The sequence below is a fragment of the Xenia sp. Carnegie-2017 genome, unplaced genomic scaffold (assembly GCF_021976095.1).
Source record: "Xenia sp. Carnegie-2017 unplaced genomic scaffold, XeniaSp_v1 HiC_scaffold_14, whole genome shotgun sequence".
NCBI lineage: Eukaryota > Metazoa > Cnidaria > Anthozoa > Malacalcyonacea > Xeniidae > Xenia > Xenia sp. Carnegie-2017.
In genome coordinates, this window is record NW_025813447.1 from 12,833,234 (window position 1) to 12,848,450 (window position 15,217).

The window sequence follows — 15,217 nt, forward strand, 5'->3', positions numbered from 1 at the left end:
TAATCTATCATGAAGTATTGCAAAATGTCAAATATGGCGGACAAAGAATCATTGTGTTTCGATAAATCTGTTAAATGTGAGTGGCAAAAGTATGTTCGAAACAATGTAGAGCAACTTGAAACCGATTGCAAGGCTACAAAAGACGTTAAAGAAATATTTAGAATTGTTAAGAAGACCATAAAGTAAGTATTTTGTGTTTACCTCTGAGTGAGATTAACTCAGATAACATTGACATCCAGGGACTGATGATTCTACTTTATTAATACGAATGTTTCTTTCTCATCTTCTTTGAGAATAATGTTCTTAGAATAATAGAGATTATGGTTTTTTTTCTTTTACTTCATTAGGGAAAATATACATACTGCGGATTTTCTTTTGAAAATACAAGAAGCAATCAATAAAAATCATCAACGTTTTCTTGAGAACCAAGATCTATTGGCGTTTTCCATTAATGGCAGCAACCTATCTCGGTAGTGTATATTTAGATGTGCATCATGTTTAACACACACTTGTTTGGTCTCAACTTAACTATTAAAAAATTTCCCACACTTCTTCATAGAGACGACGAGGAGTTAAGTGTCGTTTGTCAAAGCTCGTTGGCGAAAGGGCAACATAACAAGATATCAAATTGCTCATCACTAGTTGAAATGAGATATGATAAAGTTCATGGTCGTTATTTGCAGGTATCAATAACAATTATTATTATTCAAAATTTGAAATATTTGATATCTAATAGTACAAATGCTTTCTAAGATCCTCATCATAGTAAGTTAGTTTGGTTTAAGTTACTGCAATACAATCCATTGGATGTTCAATTGTTCATAATATTTTCATGGCAAATGCATGAAAAACTTTTTAACAACAGAAAAAAAACTAGTCTTCTTTTGACATTACATTTTTGGTGATGTCATGTTTATTTAACACACCAGTAAAAACATATGTTATTTGAAATGTGCTATAGCTTTTGTTGCAATTAAACATTATGTCATTATAACTGTAATAAGTTAGTTATTTAACTGAAAGTGGGTTTTTGTTTTTTCACTTATGTTTATTTTAAGTAAAACCCTCATTTGAAGATAAGAGGATTTTAAAATGTCCTGATTAAATTTTGAAGATATCCTGATTGAGATCTTGAAGGAGTAATTTAGATCTAACCTATATATGTGGTCGTATTTTGAACAGTTTTAATGAAAGACTTATAGTACTATATGTACAGATCATAATTTTATCATAGATTTATACATGAACAAACTGACCATCTACTTTAATACAAATCATCATTTAGGCAAAGCAAGAAATAATGGCTGGAGATGTTCTAATTATTGAAAAACCTTATGTAGCAGCTCTTGCATCATGCAACAAAAACACACACTGTTCACATTGTTTTTTAAAGTTATCACAACATTTTAAGTGAGTTAATAACTTGATTACTAGATGTTTTCATCAAATTTCATTTTGATGAATAATTGCTTTGTTTTTATACAGAAGTTGCTATACTTGTAATGAAGTGAAGTATTGCTCATTAAGATGTCAAAGAAATGCCTGGATATCTTATCACAAAATTGAATGTGTTCTTTCACCATTGTTAAAAATGGTTTGTAATTTTTGTATGTTGTCAGTCTTTTTTTTTCAACTTATGAATTCATCCCAGGCTTAAGTATAATATGTGAACATAAATAGCAAACTTCCAATTTCAACATAGGCAAAAGTGTTCTACAAATTTCTTTATCATGATTAAAATTTCATAGAAATCATCCCATCAAGTCATTTATTCCTATCATTTTGTCAGTATATCCGTAAGTCTCCTCTTTGTCTCTTCATTTACATCACTTACTATGAAGTTCTTAACTTTGCATTTTTTTATGTACATACTCATAATCTCTCCTCTGTCGTTCTCATTTTCTTATTGACCAAACAATCTTGTCAGACTTTTGCCTTTTCTCTATAGAATCTCTCTTTTCTCAACTTGTGTTGTTCGTCATTCTTGATTTTGTCTTATCATTTGACTTGTAAAGAAAACCTCAGCATCTTCGTCTTTGCTTTTGCAGCCTAAGGACAGTTTTAACTTTTGGTTTTTTCTTTTTGCTATTGTCTCACAACCAAACAACATTGCTGGGTTAATTGTGATTTGCTACTCCAAAAAATCGAACCCCAGTATTTCTCCTTTATGAAAAGAAAAAGTATTCATTTATTTAAAAACAGCTTGACATGACATCACTGTTGGCATTGCGAATTCTTCTCGTCACTCCAACTCAGACTATGATTAGTATGTATGTCATGTTTGTTTTTTTCAAAAGCGTCATGTTTCCATTTATCACTAAACTCTTTTACTTTATTTTTCCCTAGATGTTTTTCATAATGATCATGAAGACAGTTCAACGTTCATACCAGGTTATAATGAAGATGATTTATATGAAGGTAAAATTGAAAGCATTTTATTATTTAAATTTACTTATCAAAACAGCGTCTTATGTACTGTATTCTAACATATCGACCATTTAATACCATAAATACAACCTAACGTTTACCAAGTGTTTCTTACGTTTTGTATTTAATACTGTCGCTTGTCTTCTGATTTAGAAGCGATGTATTGACTTATTTCAGGTGATTACAAATGTGTCTACGGTTTAGTGAGTAATGTGGAACATCGTCAGATCTCAGCTCTTATCTCTCATGCATTGGTATAAACGAACGTTTGTTTCTATCACGTTGGCATTATTGTATTGAAAGAACATTTCAATTTAAAACTTTTTTCCATTTTTTGTTTTTTTCAGTACGCAGTTTGCATCACAGAAATATCTTTTCCCTACATATATGGTGACAAGAAGGAATTTTTTCAACTTTTAAGTTGTTCAGATGAAGAAATGACATCAGCTGCTATGGCTGAAACATTGTTCCATCACTTGAACCAAATGCAATGCAACATGTATGGTGTAACAGCTTTACTTTCGTCGTCACACAACGACGAAAATGGCGTGTACACTACTGAACAAAAAAGGATCGCTTCAGCAATATATCCTACTGCATCTCTCTTAAATCACGCCTGCTATCCTGATGTAATTCCAAGGTATGTTGTGCATATTTCATCATACTTTGATGTTAAATTTGTTGTCGGAAATTTCAACCAATAGTTGAATTAAACGTTTCATTAAATTTACCAATAATCCATAGGATATCATTCATAAGTATATCCCACTCCATTACTGCGTTTCACTTAAAGAAAAATTGATTTTGAAGGCAACCACCCATCTTGTATGTCAAACCAATGTTATAATGAAGTTTGATTAGAAATTGCAGTAATTTATTAGCGTGCAATGTAGGAGGATTTTTATAACACACAAGCAGCACAAATCTATCTATTTCTTCAGTAATATTTTTATTATTATTATACTTAGTTGTGATGTATTTAAATAGTTTTTCTGGCTCCACTCTTGTCATACGTGCCATTCGTAATATTGAAAAAGGAAAGCAAATATCACATTGTTACGGTCAGTTTGATGCTATTCACATCTGTAGAATATGGTATTTTATGGTTATTATTATACGGTCTGATGAAATAACTTACCTCTACATACTACAGTTGGTTCATTTTAGGTCCTACGGTCTCTCGAATGAATAGGGAAACTCGTCAAAAGCTTCTTAAAGAACAGTATTTTTTTACTTGTAGTTGTGTTGCTTGTCTTTGGTAAATATTTCATGTTTGTTTTTTACTTTAAGACTTTTCTGTAAATATAGGTTTTGATCTTTTATTTCAGTGAAAATGATGTTCATTTTGACGATAACTCTGGCATGTATGAATGGTTGTTTATTTGCCCAAAATGTTCGGAAGGTGTGAAAGTTTCTCGACGGAATTACTGTGGAAAATGTCAAAATAATGATTGTGGAGAGGTTGGGGACTTTACACGAGATGTTCGTGAGATTGAGAAAGCTAGGAGTCTGTTTGATCTTTCCATGGCGTGTTTAGAACGGGGACAGATTAAGAAGTCTTTGAAAATGCTAAAAGATTGTTTAGCCAAACGACAAAATTTTTTACAGAAATTTGACAGAGATCTAGCAGAAACACACGATACAATGGCAAGGTAGGTTTTCATTTTCTTTTAGATGACCAACAAAACAACAATTTCTTCAATGTTTCGTGATAATGAGATAAAAATAAGATGTATCCGTGAAGGTTGTTATGAATGAAAAACAGATAACAAGTTATATTCTTTACGTATTAGTTTTGGCTTTAAGAATTATGTATAAAGTTATTGTTTTGTCTAAGTTTAGGTGCTATGCAATGCTTGGCGATTTTCGACAAGCGGCGATTCATTGTCAAGTTAGCATCGAAACTGTACGACAACATTTTGGATCAAAAAGTATTGAGTACGGTCATGAATTACATAAACTGGCCCAGTTACTTTTCAATGGTCAAGAAGTAGAGAAGGCATTGACCGTCATCAAACCTGGAGTGCAGATATTGACTCTTCATTATGGTGAAAAAAATGAATATGTCGAGGAATTGATACAAATGAAGAAAATATTATATGAAATAGATCATGTGTAATATTTACGAGTAATTTTAATGTCGATTGAATTGTATACAGGAAATTTTTAAATATTGTAGATAAAGAAACCAGCTCGTTTTCATCGCTTGAATGTACAAACTTTCTCATGTTACTTCAGCTGACGTAAAGTAAAAGTTTGTATTTATAAACTATACGATGCTTTTGTGACAGTGCTATTGGTAACGAATTTCTAACAAATAAAATAACCTTATCAATGACACTGCTTTTAAAGTCCATTAAAAATATAAATGTCTAACAAACAACTGTTAAAACTTACTCTGCAAATATCTTGTAAGCGATGTTTAAATAACCAAAAGAGGACATTTATACGTAAATTTTTTGTTGAGTAATTTTCTCACAGAATGTTGCATACATTTATATTAAATATTTGAATTGAATGATATTTATTAAGTTGTATTTAGCATCATGACATGACGTCAAGAACATGTCATATATTCTTTAATTCCTTAACGTTGTAATAGTAGTTCAGAGAATCAGGATTGCGATAAGCCTCCTTGTGATCAATTGATTTGCCCGTATTGAGAATGTCTTTCACAACTACTTCGACTTTTTTGCCACTAATTGTGTAAGGAATATCTTGTGTCTGAATTATTTTACTGGGAATGTGTCGTGGAGAAAGTTTACTGCGGATTTCCAGCCTTATTTGAGTTGTCAATTCCTCCGTAAATCTATAACAATAAAAAATTGCAGTTCATACAAGATAATAACAACCATAGATAGATGTTGGTCATAGAGTGAAGGTAGTTACAGAATGATGGTGAACACCTAGTGAAGGTGGTCACAGAGTGATGGTGAACACCTAGTGAAGGTGGTCATACAGTGAAGGTTACAGAGTGATAGTGAACACCTAGTGAAGGTGGTCATAGAGTGAAGGTTACAGAGTGATGGTGAACACCAAGTGAAGGTGGTCATAGAGTGAAGAGTGAAGGTAGTTACAGAGTGATGGTGAACACCAAGTGAAGGTGGTCATAGAGTGAATGTGGTTACAGAATGATGGTGATCATAGAATGATAGTGGTCATCTAGTGAAGGGTGTGATTGTGGACATAGAAAGATTGCGGTCATAGAATGAAGGTTACAGAGTGATGGTGGTCATAATGTTATGGTCGTCCAATAGTGTGATGTTGGTAAAATATAGATTAAGCGTATAACAAGGTGATGGTAAGCACACAGTAAGAAGTTGATCACTTTTACAACCGCTCAAAAAACCTTACGCAAAGCCGTTGGCCATTTTCACAAATAAAACCACCAATTCATTTTGACTATCCGATTTGTTTTGATATCCAACACACAACGTGTCTTCAATTTCTGTAAATTTTTCCACTGCAGATAATAATATAATAAAAATTTCAGACTTCAATCATTTGTTGATTCATGATAACATACATCAAAAGGACAACTTGGTGAACTTACCAACATTATAGATCTCTGCGCTACCAAATCTCACTCCACTCGGATTCAATGTTGCATCACTATAACAAATCAATTGAAAAGCCTTTATTTAGATATTTGGTGGAACGACATATTGAATATGTGCTGCAAAAACAACATGAAAACAAAAGGATGCTAAAACAAGGAACCTTCTTCCCAACATGATTATTCCTCCAGTCTTAGAATTAATGATACAATAGTCACCATGAGTCCAGACATCTATATATAGTTCAACATTTAGTTAGCAAAGTGCCAAGAACTTTCTTATCCCATAGCATAAAACTTACTTTTATACTTAGAAAAATACGTTTTGTTGTATTTCAAATTGTCTTCATCGTTCAACAAATAAACGGGCATGGATGGAAACGGTTTAGTGCAAACCAATTCTCCTCTAGAGCCGTACACTATACAACCTAAATCAATCGGTAAAAATATATTTTTCTGTAAAACGTATATATCAGCTGGTAATTTCAACATTTTTTTCACTCACCGTTTTCATCCCAGGTTTCCACTGCCATACCAAGATTTCTGCTTTGAATTTCACCTCTACGAACTGGTATAGTAGGATTTTGTCCCAAAAAACACGAGATTATATCAGTACCACCTGGAAGATTATCAATAATCATCAAATTGTGTTGGGACAAAAAATAGATAAAACGATGTATACATATTACCTGACACTGAACCGAGTAAAACATCTTTCTTTATTTTGTTGTATACATAGTCAAATCTTGCGGCAGTCAATGGAGCTCCAGTGGATAAGATCATACGAAGAGAAGCTAAACAGTGAGTTTCTTCTAGATAATTGAAGAAATTTAGTACTTAGTAATTAAAATTAAATCTTAATTTCATGTGCAATATAAGTGCTTCATGTTTTACCAGGTGTTACTTTTTTGTTTTCAATAGTTTCTAGATATTTTGGACTCACTCCTAAAACAGATATCCTGACAAAGACACAATGAAGTTAAAGACACCTCACTGATCTCCAGTACTGATGGAATGATTTAAGATGTGACAAACCTGTGTTTATCAACCACGTCAAATAGTATATTTGGTTTAGGAAGTAAGGGCGAGCCATCGAAGAGAACAACTGTAGAACCCAGAGCAAGAGACGTCAGCATCCAGTTCCACATCATCCAACCAGTCTAAAGAAACCAGTAAAAATGAAAATCGGAAGCAGTTTTTCAAAAAAGCAAGTTGACCTATAAAATAAAACGCAGTCACTATGATTTCCAATTACCGTTGTATAAAAGAGCATGACATCATTTCTAGTCATGTCACCATGAAGAATATGTTCTTTCAAGTGTTGAATCAAAGTTCCCTGTAGTCAATAGACAAGTCATTGAAACAAACGCGAAACATTAGTGGGAGTAAGAAAAGGTGAGCATGACATAGTAAGTTAAGCTTACGTGCTCCGCTACCTACCCCAACAGAATGAACGAGACATTTTGGTCGCCCTGTTGTACCAGATGAATACATTATAAACAGTGGATGATCAAATGGAACCTGCTCAAATTCAAGTTCTTCATCTTTTCTATCCAGAGCAAGAAAATCGTCGAAAAATATGCTGTTGAACACGAAGAATTAGAAAACAGTCAAAACGAAATCAACAAGTATCAGAACGTAATAAATCTTGCCTGTTTTGAATGTTGTGAATATCAATGTTTTCCTTCAAAGCAGCGAATGGAAGAATGACAACTTTCTCAATATTCCCTAGTTCTAAATTATCAAAAAAATGAAATAATCCCAATGTTTGGCTTATATTTTTGAGTTTTGACGTATTATTCAGATGACATGAAGCGTGTAACCTTTAACAACTTGTTTAAGTTTATCCAAATGATTATAAACCTTTCCATTGTATGTGACAGAATCGACTGAAAATATCATTCGCGGTTTGATTTGGTCAAAACGATCGATAACACCCTAAAATAAAATTTATGAACTTAAAAATAGTTATAATAGTTTGTGCAACCTAATGTAAAAAAAAACACCAATCCTATAACCTTTGGACCAAAATCTGGTGAAGCACAGCTCCAAATGGCCCCAAGACTTGCAGTTGCCAACATCGCTTCAACAGCTAGACTTCCATTTGGTAAATAACCTTAAATTGTCACGAAAGCCAAAAACAGCTGGTGTTTAATAATACACACTAAAAAGAAACCTGCTTTTTGCGTTAACTATTTATATAGTTTATATATTATATAGTTTTGGGTTAACTATTGATTGACCGTAAAGACCATGACTAAAAGTAATTTTCTAATGAATAAAGAATCATTTAATGACACCTGTGGAGGAAATTGTGTTTTAATGATTCAAGACTACATTTGATGAGTTGTTGAAAGAGCGGGCAGATCTAGTAGCGCGTGGGATCTCAAATATCGTTTTTTTTAATCCTATTTTATAATGTATGTTTTCGAAGAGCTTACACTTCGTTCATTTCAATTGTAACACTTGTAAATGATAAAACACTTATTTGAAGAGGACATAATTTCTATACAAAGAAAAACTATACAAAATAGAGTGGCTGATTGCTCCTACAACTGACTTTCGCGCGCACGTGAAAGGGCGTGTCGCGTACCTACGGAATGCCCAGAAGAGTACACATGGAGACTTTGACAACTAATTAACAAGAAACTTATACAAGTAAACCTCTTTGCAGAGAAATCAAGCAAAAATCATCACACAATTATGACAATACTTTCCACAGCAATAAACAAGATTAGAAATAGTTTAACTATTTGTATACCTGCAACTCTGTCTCCTTTTTTACACCTGCATTTTTCATAGCTGATGTCAAAATAGTCACTTTTTCTTTCAACTGTTTAAATGTGATGGTTGTATCTTCCGTCCTTCTCCTGTAAATGATACCAACAAAAACTATCAGAGAGAAAGTCAATTGTCAAAGGCTGTCTGAAAACATTATACAAACTAATATATCACATGAGGATAACATACCAGTGGTGATCAAAGCAATTCTGTTGTCATCATATCTCAGAAGATTCTCGGCATAGTTTAATTTACTACCAACAAACCACTTAGGAATTTCAGTAATTCTTTCTGATTCAAGCACCTTCAATTCAGAATTAACAGACAAAAACTCTTATTCTGTAATTTGTTTGACAAAATGAAAGGCAGCCTTCAACCGTGTACCTTGAAGTAAGGTCTTGAAGTGAGTGTGTTTGAAAATTCCCAAAATATTTCCCAGAAATTTTTGATGTTATCAACTGACCATTGGTACAAATCTTGATACGTTTCTATGGAGACAAAATATAATCATGTCATCTGTTGAGTTATAAAATGCCAATTCAAGATGATAAAAGCCTTTGTTCATGAAAATGATGCATAAAATGAACGATTATTCTGTTATAAATAATCTCTATATTGAAGTTGAAATTTGCAGCATCTTATGGTTTGACCAAACTACACTTGAAATTTGAGTAGCCTATTGTATTTTCATGTCGCAAAGAATACGCATTGTGTTCTAGCATTTTAATTTTAACAATACTTTATTTATGTCAATGTATAAATTTTACATAAACCACCAACCTATATCCACTCCATGTCGTTTATTTATTATATTACGGAATTCGTCCATTTGGGTCAGTTTACGTGGATTTGGAGTCCACATAATTTCAGATATCCTTAAGTAACTATCCATTTTATCATTTTAATCCAAATCATGAATATATTCCAACAAATGCACGGTTTTAGCAATTTGAAATATGTGTTCCACGTTGCAAATACGCAACAATGACCTTTGAACTTTGACCTCTTCCCACGTCACACATTGTCAAAGTTGAATATTTCATCTTTGCTACATTTAAGGTCGATATATATTTACTCATATTACATTATGTCTACTTTTATGAACAACCAAATGGGAGAGTTTACGAGTGAAAAAGAAAGTGGTTCTATTTAGTAACAATTAAAAAAATTCGGTGTGTAATAACATGCGTAATAGTTGTTAATAGTTGGTTTGAGTCATAGGTTTTATCAATAATTTCCGTACAAATTCATTATTTGGTTTTGAGGATTTCACTAGCACCATTATTGGTCAGTCTTTAAACCGATCAATAATTTGATAAAATAATTTACATCAAAAATATTACTTTTAACTACTTTTTTAACCAAATAACAGATCACCGGAGTCGATGATTAATATTCTCACTTGTGGTATAATTTGTCGCAAATTTGGCGAACATCAATTACCGTAGTTACAATATACAGACAATTATAAAATATTAATATAGTAATCGTATCTGTAATGATCATAAAAAATGGCAGGGAATTTTGAAAGTATTGAACGTAGTTTGGAAACTAACATTGCTGAGAATGAACTGAAAGAAATAAATCGCGTTTTATATGGTAAACCTTGCAGGTCAGGTGTGGATTTTTATTATAATACTAATTTATTATGCAAATTATAGAGTTTCCTCCAAATTGCCCTGCTTGTGTGACAGTGATCAAGTTCGATTCCACGAACATTCCAACTTAGCATTTCCAACAGTTAACATTGATGTTGTTTAGTGCATGACTTGATTGTATATACAATGTTCAAATTCACAGGAAATTGTTGTTTTCTCAAGACATAAATGATGAGGCAAAAGCAAAGAAAGTTGAGTTAGCTGGTTACAAGATTGATGCAGCAAAAGAACAGCTTCGTCAACCAAAGATTGTTAGAATTGGTGCTGTACAAAACATGATTGTTTTGCCAACAAGTGCACCTGTGTCAGAGCAGGTAGTAAATCTATATATATCTTTGTATATCACTAAGCATTTACATGTTTGTAAATGTAGATCGTCCAGGTTGGTATAGTCCTGAGAAGGACTGTTCTTGTTGTTGTTGACTGACGTTTCGACAACCTTAGCGGTAGTCATCTTCAGAGTCAAAATGAACTTTGTCGAAACATCAGTCAACAACAACAAAAACAGTCCTTCTCAGGACTATACCAACCTGGACGATCTACATTTACAAACATGTAACGATACTCCCGGGTTCAAACCATTTACTTTACTAAGCATTTAAATAAATGGTAATGGTTAACGGGATTATTCATTAATTTTCCTAGGTTGAGGCTATACATTCTCGTATTGGTGAGATTGTAAAGATTGCCAGTGATTGTGGCGTTAATATCATTTGCTTTCAAGAATTTTGGAGTCAGTAATTGTTTCATTTTAATGATTGCATTCATGAATATCTATTATGGATATTTTAATGTTTTAATTATACATGTGCTCTTTTCAGACATGCCTTTTGGTTTTGCACGAGAAAAGTATCCATGGGTAGAATTTGCACAATCAGCAGAAAATGGACCAACAATTAAACTCTGTCAGCAGGTGTCTAATCAAAAATTCACTTTTGTTTATAACAGTTGATGATAAGTTAATGAACAACATATTTTACTTTCTTTGTTTCAGTGGGCAAAGCAGTATAACATGGTGATTGTGTCATCAATTTTAGAGCGCGAAGGAAGTCACAGGGATGTGTTATGGAATACTTCTGGTAAGCATGCATTGAAATTTGCTTCATCTCGTGAACACTACTCTATTTCTTGTTTAAACTTTGAACTTTCTTCTTCTTTCATAGTAATAATATCAAATACTGGCAGTATCATTGGCAAGACAAGGAAAAATCACATTCCCAGGGTTGGCGACTTCAACGAGGTAATGAAAAAAGAGCTATATTCTTCCTCCTAAAACTCTCTGAATGTTTATTCTTTTATAGTCAACTTACTACATGGAGGGAAATCTTGGACATCCTGTGTTTGAAACACAATTTGGTATGTACCCATTTTTAGTTGATTCTTATGAAAATTAAAATCACAGGTGTATAGGCTTAAGGGGAGTAATATACAAAATATGAAGAATAATTTATTATTTGTGATTGTCACTAATCTTCATTTATTTTCATGTTAGGTCGAATTGGAGTAAACATATGTTATGATCGCCATCATCCATTAAGCTGGTACATGTTTAGCATAAATAATGCTGAGATAGTTTTCAATCCATCTGCAACTGTTGGTGATCTAAGGTAACCAAACAAATGTCCAACTCATGATTTTTCCATATGGTGGGCCAACTTTACAATCAATGTCTCATATTTATTCTCGCAAATTGAGGTTTCATTTTTTTTAGTGAGCCAATGTGGCCTATAGAAGCTCGGTGTGCTGCAATTGCAAATAATTACTTTGTTGTTGCAATCAATAGAGTTGGGACTGTAGGTTCTGTTGCTTGAGCTGTGTTTTGTATGTATATATTGATCTGTAATACATGGACAATTTTTCAGGAAAAATTTGAAAATGAATTCACTTCTGGCGATGGAAAACCAGGTTTACTTTTAATTTACAGCTTCTATGGCACTTTTTTCATTGTACTTACAAACAGATTATACATCATATTATAAAATATTTTTTAGCTCATCATGACTTTGGGCATTTTTATGGTAAGATTTGAAGGGTTAGAGTAGAACATGCATCTATGGTCAATCATGTTGGGCTAATCTTGCTTTGTTCTGTACTAGGTTCAAGCTATGTTGCTGCACCAGATGCCTCAAGGACACCAGTTAGTCAAGAGTTTAAAGACTTTCAGTTGTTTTTGTTTTGAAGAAAAATTTGTGAACAGTGTGGACACAATTTTGCTCATTATAGGGTCTCTCTCGTGTTGAGGATGGTTTGTTGGTTGCTGAAGTTGATCTCAATTTGTGTCGTCAAGTAAAAGACAAATGGGGATTTCAGGTTGCTTATCACATTGTACATAGTTTTTTAGAAATACTTTCAAACTGAGCTAATGTGTGTCATGTTTCAGGCTACAGCTCGTCTGGATATGTATGCAGAAAAAATATCAAATGCTGTTAAACCAGACTTCAAACCATATATTGTACATGAAGGAGAAAGAAAGTGAAATTCTATCAATATGCATAAAATACAAAATGCATACAATGAAATACTTGGTCTTTAAGTGATACAATGTATTAGGGGAATGTTATGGAATTTTTATTTTATATATTCATGAATTAAATATAACAAGGAATTACTTTCATATAACAGCTCTGCTCAAAATCTGTTTTATCATAATTTTATAAATACAATATCTTCATCTGTGCCATAACTCTTTCTAGCCTCATCAAATATTGACTTGTCAATACAGCATTCAGTTTCATACAATGAAGGATTCTTATAAAATATAGACCCTGAACAGACATCATGGCCACAAACTATAATGTAATGACCTTCATAAGGTGCCACAAGATCATTCACATTAAAAATGGTGTGGGCATCATTTCTAGGGACACATGTGGATAATTGCAGATACTTCTGTGTACACCACTTGCAATTAAGTAAAAGTGAATTGACTAAAGTAATCGCAACATAACCGTCATTTAATTTAAACAGGATTTCTTCAATTGACAAAGACCTAGAGATAAAATGACCTAGATTTTAAATAACGTAACTTACTTTATCCAAAAACAATTTCTGTTTACCTTTTAATTATACACCAACCCATATCACTAGCCTTGTCAAACAATTTGCTTACACGATGTTCATCTTTGGAAAAATTGCATTTATAATAGGTTTCGTTCTTGTAGTTTGGATCAACTCCACAAGTCACTGTGTAATATTCACAGTCAATGCCGAAATGATGTAAAATATGAACTAGATCTATCGTCCACGTACTTTCAAAAATATCCAAGTCATTTAAAACGCCATAAATTACTGATTCGTCAAATCGTTTATGTACAGATAATATCATTCTTATACAAGCAATTCCACAATCCCAATGATATTTCTGTACGATATGCGACAAAACAGTAATTTTGCCATTCATTTTGTAAATATGTAACATTTCATTTATTTGTTTTTGAAGCAGATGAAAAGTACTAATCATAGGGATATAACGGAACAACTAGGATCTACATGAGAATACTTTGATGTTGAGGAGTACATAGATATAATGGGGGGGGGGATAAATTTGCCGATTCGTTTGTCGAACGTCCATGCCGCGGGTTAGGTCGAAATTTGAATTGAGAGGTAGTGGAAAAGATATATCAAGCGTAGTATTTCAATCCGAAAGAATCCATCAGAGATTTTATAGATATTTACTTCATTTTCCAAGGAATTGCTTCTAAAAATGTCGATAGGTATTCCCATCAAGATTTTGCATGAAGCTGAAGGACATATTATTACTTTGGAGACATTAACGGGAGAGGTTTATCGAGGTAAACTAATCGAGGCTGAAGATAATATGAACATTCAAATGTCAGAAATAACGTTGACTGCGCGAGATGGACGTGTGTCTCAACTGCAAAACGTGTTTATCCGTGGAAGTAAAGTCCGTTTTATAATACTACCAGACATGTTGAAAAATGCACCTATGTTTAAGAAGCAAAGGGATAAAGGCTCAGCTGCTGGACGAGGAAAGTCGGCTATTTTAAGAGCACAAGGTGAGTACTCAACAGAAAAATATGAAACGAAGAGAAAAAAGATATCTGCACTCAAAGTTTACTTAGTGTGTTCTGGTTTGTATACCCTCAACTACCTCTTCCATTTCCTTCTCAATCCTAAATGATCATTATTCCAAAGCCATCATCAGAGAATATACATAATATTAATCCTGACACCGTTTTTATATGCACATGTAAAACATGTGACTTGGATGAGGTTTAAACTCACAACTTCAGGATACTAGTTGTGACTAGTGACAAGTATCGAAGGTGCAAGTCCAAGTCACATGTTTTTCATGTGCATATAAAACCATGTTAGGACTAAATGATCATGATTCATGAATTTTTACCTGTAATTACTTTGATCTTTTATTTAATTCTTTTTAGCTGCAGCTAGAGGCCGTGGTGACCATTTCAGAGGCCGAGGAAGGGCTGGGCATAGAGGTGGCGGAAGAGGATTTCAGCATAGAAGATAAAAGATAAATATAATCTCAACTAAACATACATCTTTCTCAAGACATTTGACAATGTATTAAAATTATCAGTGTAAATATATGTTTTTCCAAAAGCTCAGTAAAAGTCTTTCTTTATTTGTAAAGACATATATGACCTGCTGCTTTAGTGTGTGTGTGTGTATTTTGTATTGGTTCTTTGAATGACAGTTAAATGGAGCCATTTTATGTTGTATAATGCAGGCCTTATATTTTTTTAAAATATTAATTAAAGCAACAGAGATTCCTCAATTTATGGAACTTCCTAAGATCGCGATATCTGTAACC

At 33.0% G+C, this 15,217-nt stretch overlaps 5 protein-coding genes across 5 annotated transcripts; 3 read left to right on the top strand and 2 right to left on the bottom strand.

Annotated features, from left to right (window-relative positions):
- The first annotated feature begins 32 nt into the window (after nucleotides 1–32).
- LOC124434232 (SET and MYND domain-containing protein 4-like) lies at nucleotides 33–4,765 on the top strand. Its single transcript, XM_046984113.1, has 13 exons — nucleotides 33–182; nucleotides 348–470; nucleotides 560–683; nucleotides 1,286–1,410; nucleotides 1,486–1,594; nucleotides 2,203–2,266; nucleotides 2,347–2,418; nucleotides 2,605–2,681; nucleotides 2,775–3,067; nucleotides 3,415–3,488; nucleotides 3,595–3,685; nucleotides 3,756–4,079; nucleotides 4,270–4,765. Exons 1-13 carry the CDS (start codon nucleotides 34–36, stop codon nucleotides 4,544–4,546), a joined length of 1,902 nt encoding a protein of 633 aa, XP_046840069.1. The 5' UTR covers nucleotide 33; the 3' UTR covers nucleotides 4,547–4,765.
- On the bottom strand, nucleotides 4,544–9,734 carry LOC124434234 (acetoacetyl-CoA synthetase-like). The gene is given in 19 exon segments (XM_046984115.1): nucleotides 4,544–5,236; nucleotides 5,782–5,890; nucleotides 5,981–6,039; nucleotides 6,148–6,217; nucleotides 6,286–6,411; nucleotides 6,489–6,602; nucleotides 6,673–6,795; nucleotides 6,878–6,942; nucleotides 7,019–7,143; nucleotides 7,239–7,319; nucleotides 7,424–7,565; nucleotides 7,636–7,717; nucleotides 7,807–7,921; nucleotides 8,002–8,099; nucleotides 8,745–8,765; nucleotides 8,768–8,850; nucleotides 8,950–9,068; nucleotides 9,149–9,252; nucleotides 9,545–9,734. Coding segments are annotated over 19 exon segments (1,989 nt in total). The 5' UTR covers nucleotides 9,657–9,734; the 3' UTR covers nucleotides 4,544–4,995.
- Nucleotides 9,735–10,156: 422 nt separating this feature from the next.
- Nucleotides 10,157–13,041, top strand: LOC124434763 (beta-ureidopropionase-like). Its single transcript, XM_046984664.1, has 14 exons — nucleotides 10,157–10,376; nucleotides 10,565–10,736; nucleotides 11,068–11,155; nucleotides 11,244–11,335; nucleotides 11,417–11,501; nucleotides 11,586–11,662; nucleotides 11,724–11,778; nucleotides 11,915–12,029; nucleotides 12,134–12,215; nucleotides 12,285–12,327; nucleotides 12,414–12,440; nucleotides 12,519–12,559; nucleotides 12,646–12,732; nucleotides 12,803–13,041. The coding sequence occupies exons 1-14, from the start codon at nucleotides 10,276–10,278 to the stop codon at nucleotides 12,896–12,898; spliced, it is 1,161 nt and encodes a 386-aa protein (XP_046840620.1). The 5' UTR covers nucleotides 10,157–10,275; the 3' UTR covers nucleotides 12,899–13,041.
- LOC124434764 (protein GUCD1-like) lies at nucleotides 12,969–13,840 on the bottom strand. Its single transcript, XM_046984665.1, has 2 exons — nucleotides 13,479–13,840; nucleotides 12,969–13,411 (listed from the first exon to the last, which is right to left on the bottom strand). The coding sequence occupies exons 1-2, from the start codon at nucleotides 13,838–13,840 to the stop codon at nucleotides 13,066–13,068; spliced, it is 708 nt and encodes a 235-aa protein (XP_046840621.1). The 3' UTR covers nucleotides 12,969–13,065.
- A 155-nt stretch (nucleotides 13,841–13,995) lies between these two features.
- Nucleotides 13,996–15,181, top strand: LOC124434167 (small nuclear ribonucleoprotein Sm D3-like). Its single transcript, XM_046984050.1, has 2 exons — nucleotides 13,996–14,438; nucleotides 14,826–15,181. The coding sequence occupies exons 1-2, from the start codon at nucleotides 14,126–14,128 to the stop codon at nucleotides 14,912–14,914; spliced, it is 402 nt and encodes a 133-aa protein (XP_046840006.1). The 5' UTR covers nucleotides 13,996–14,125; the 3' UTR covers nucleotides 14,915–15,181.
- Nucleotides 15,182–15,217: the final 36 nt, after the last annotated feature.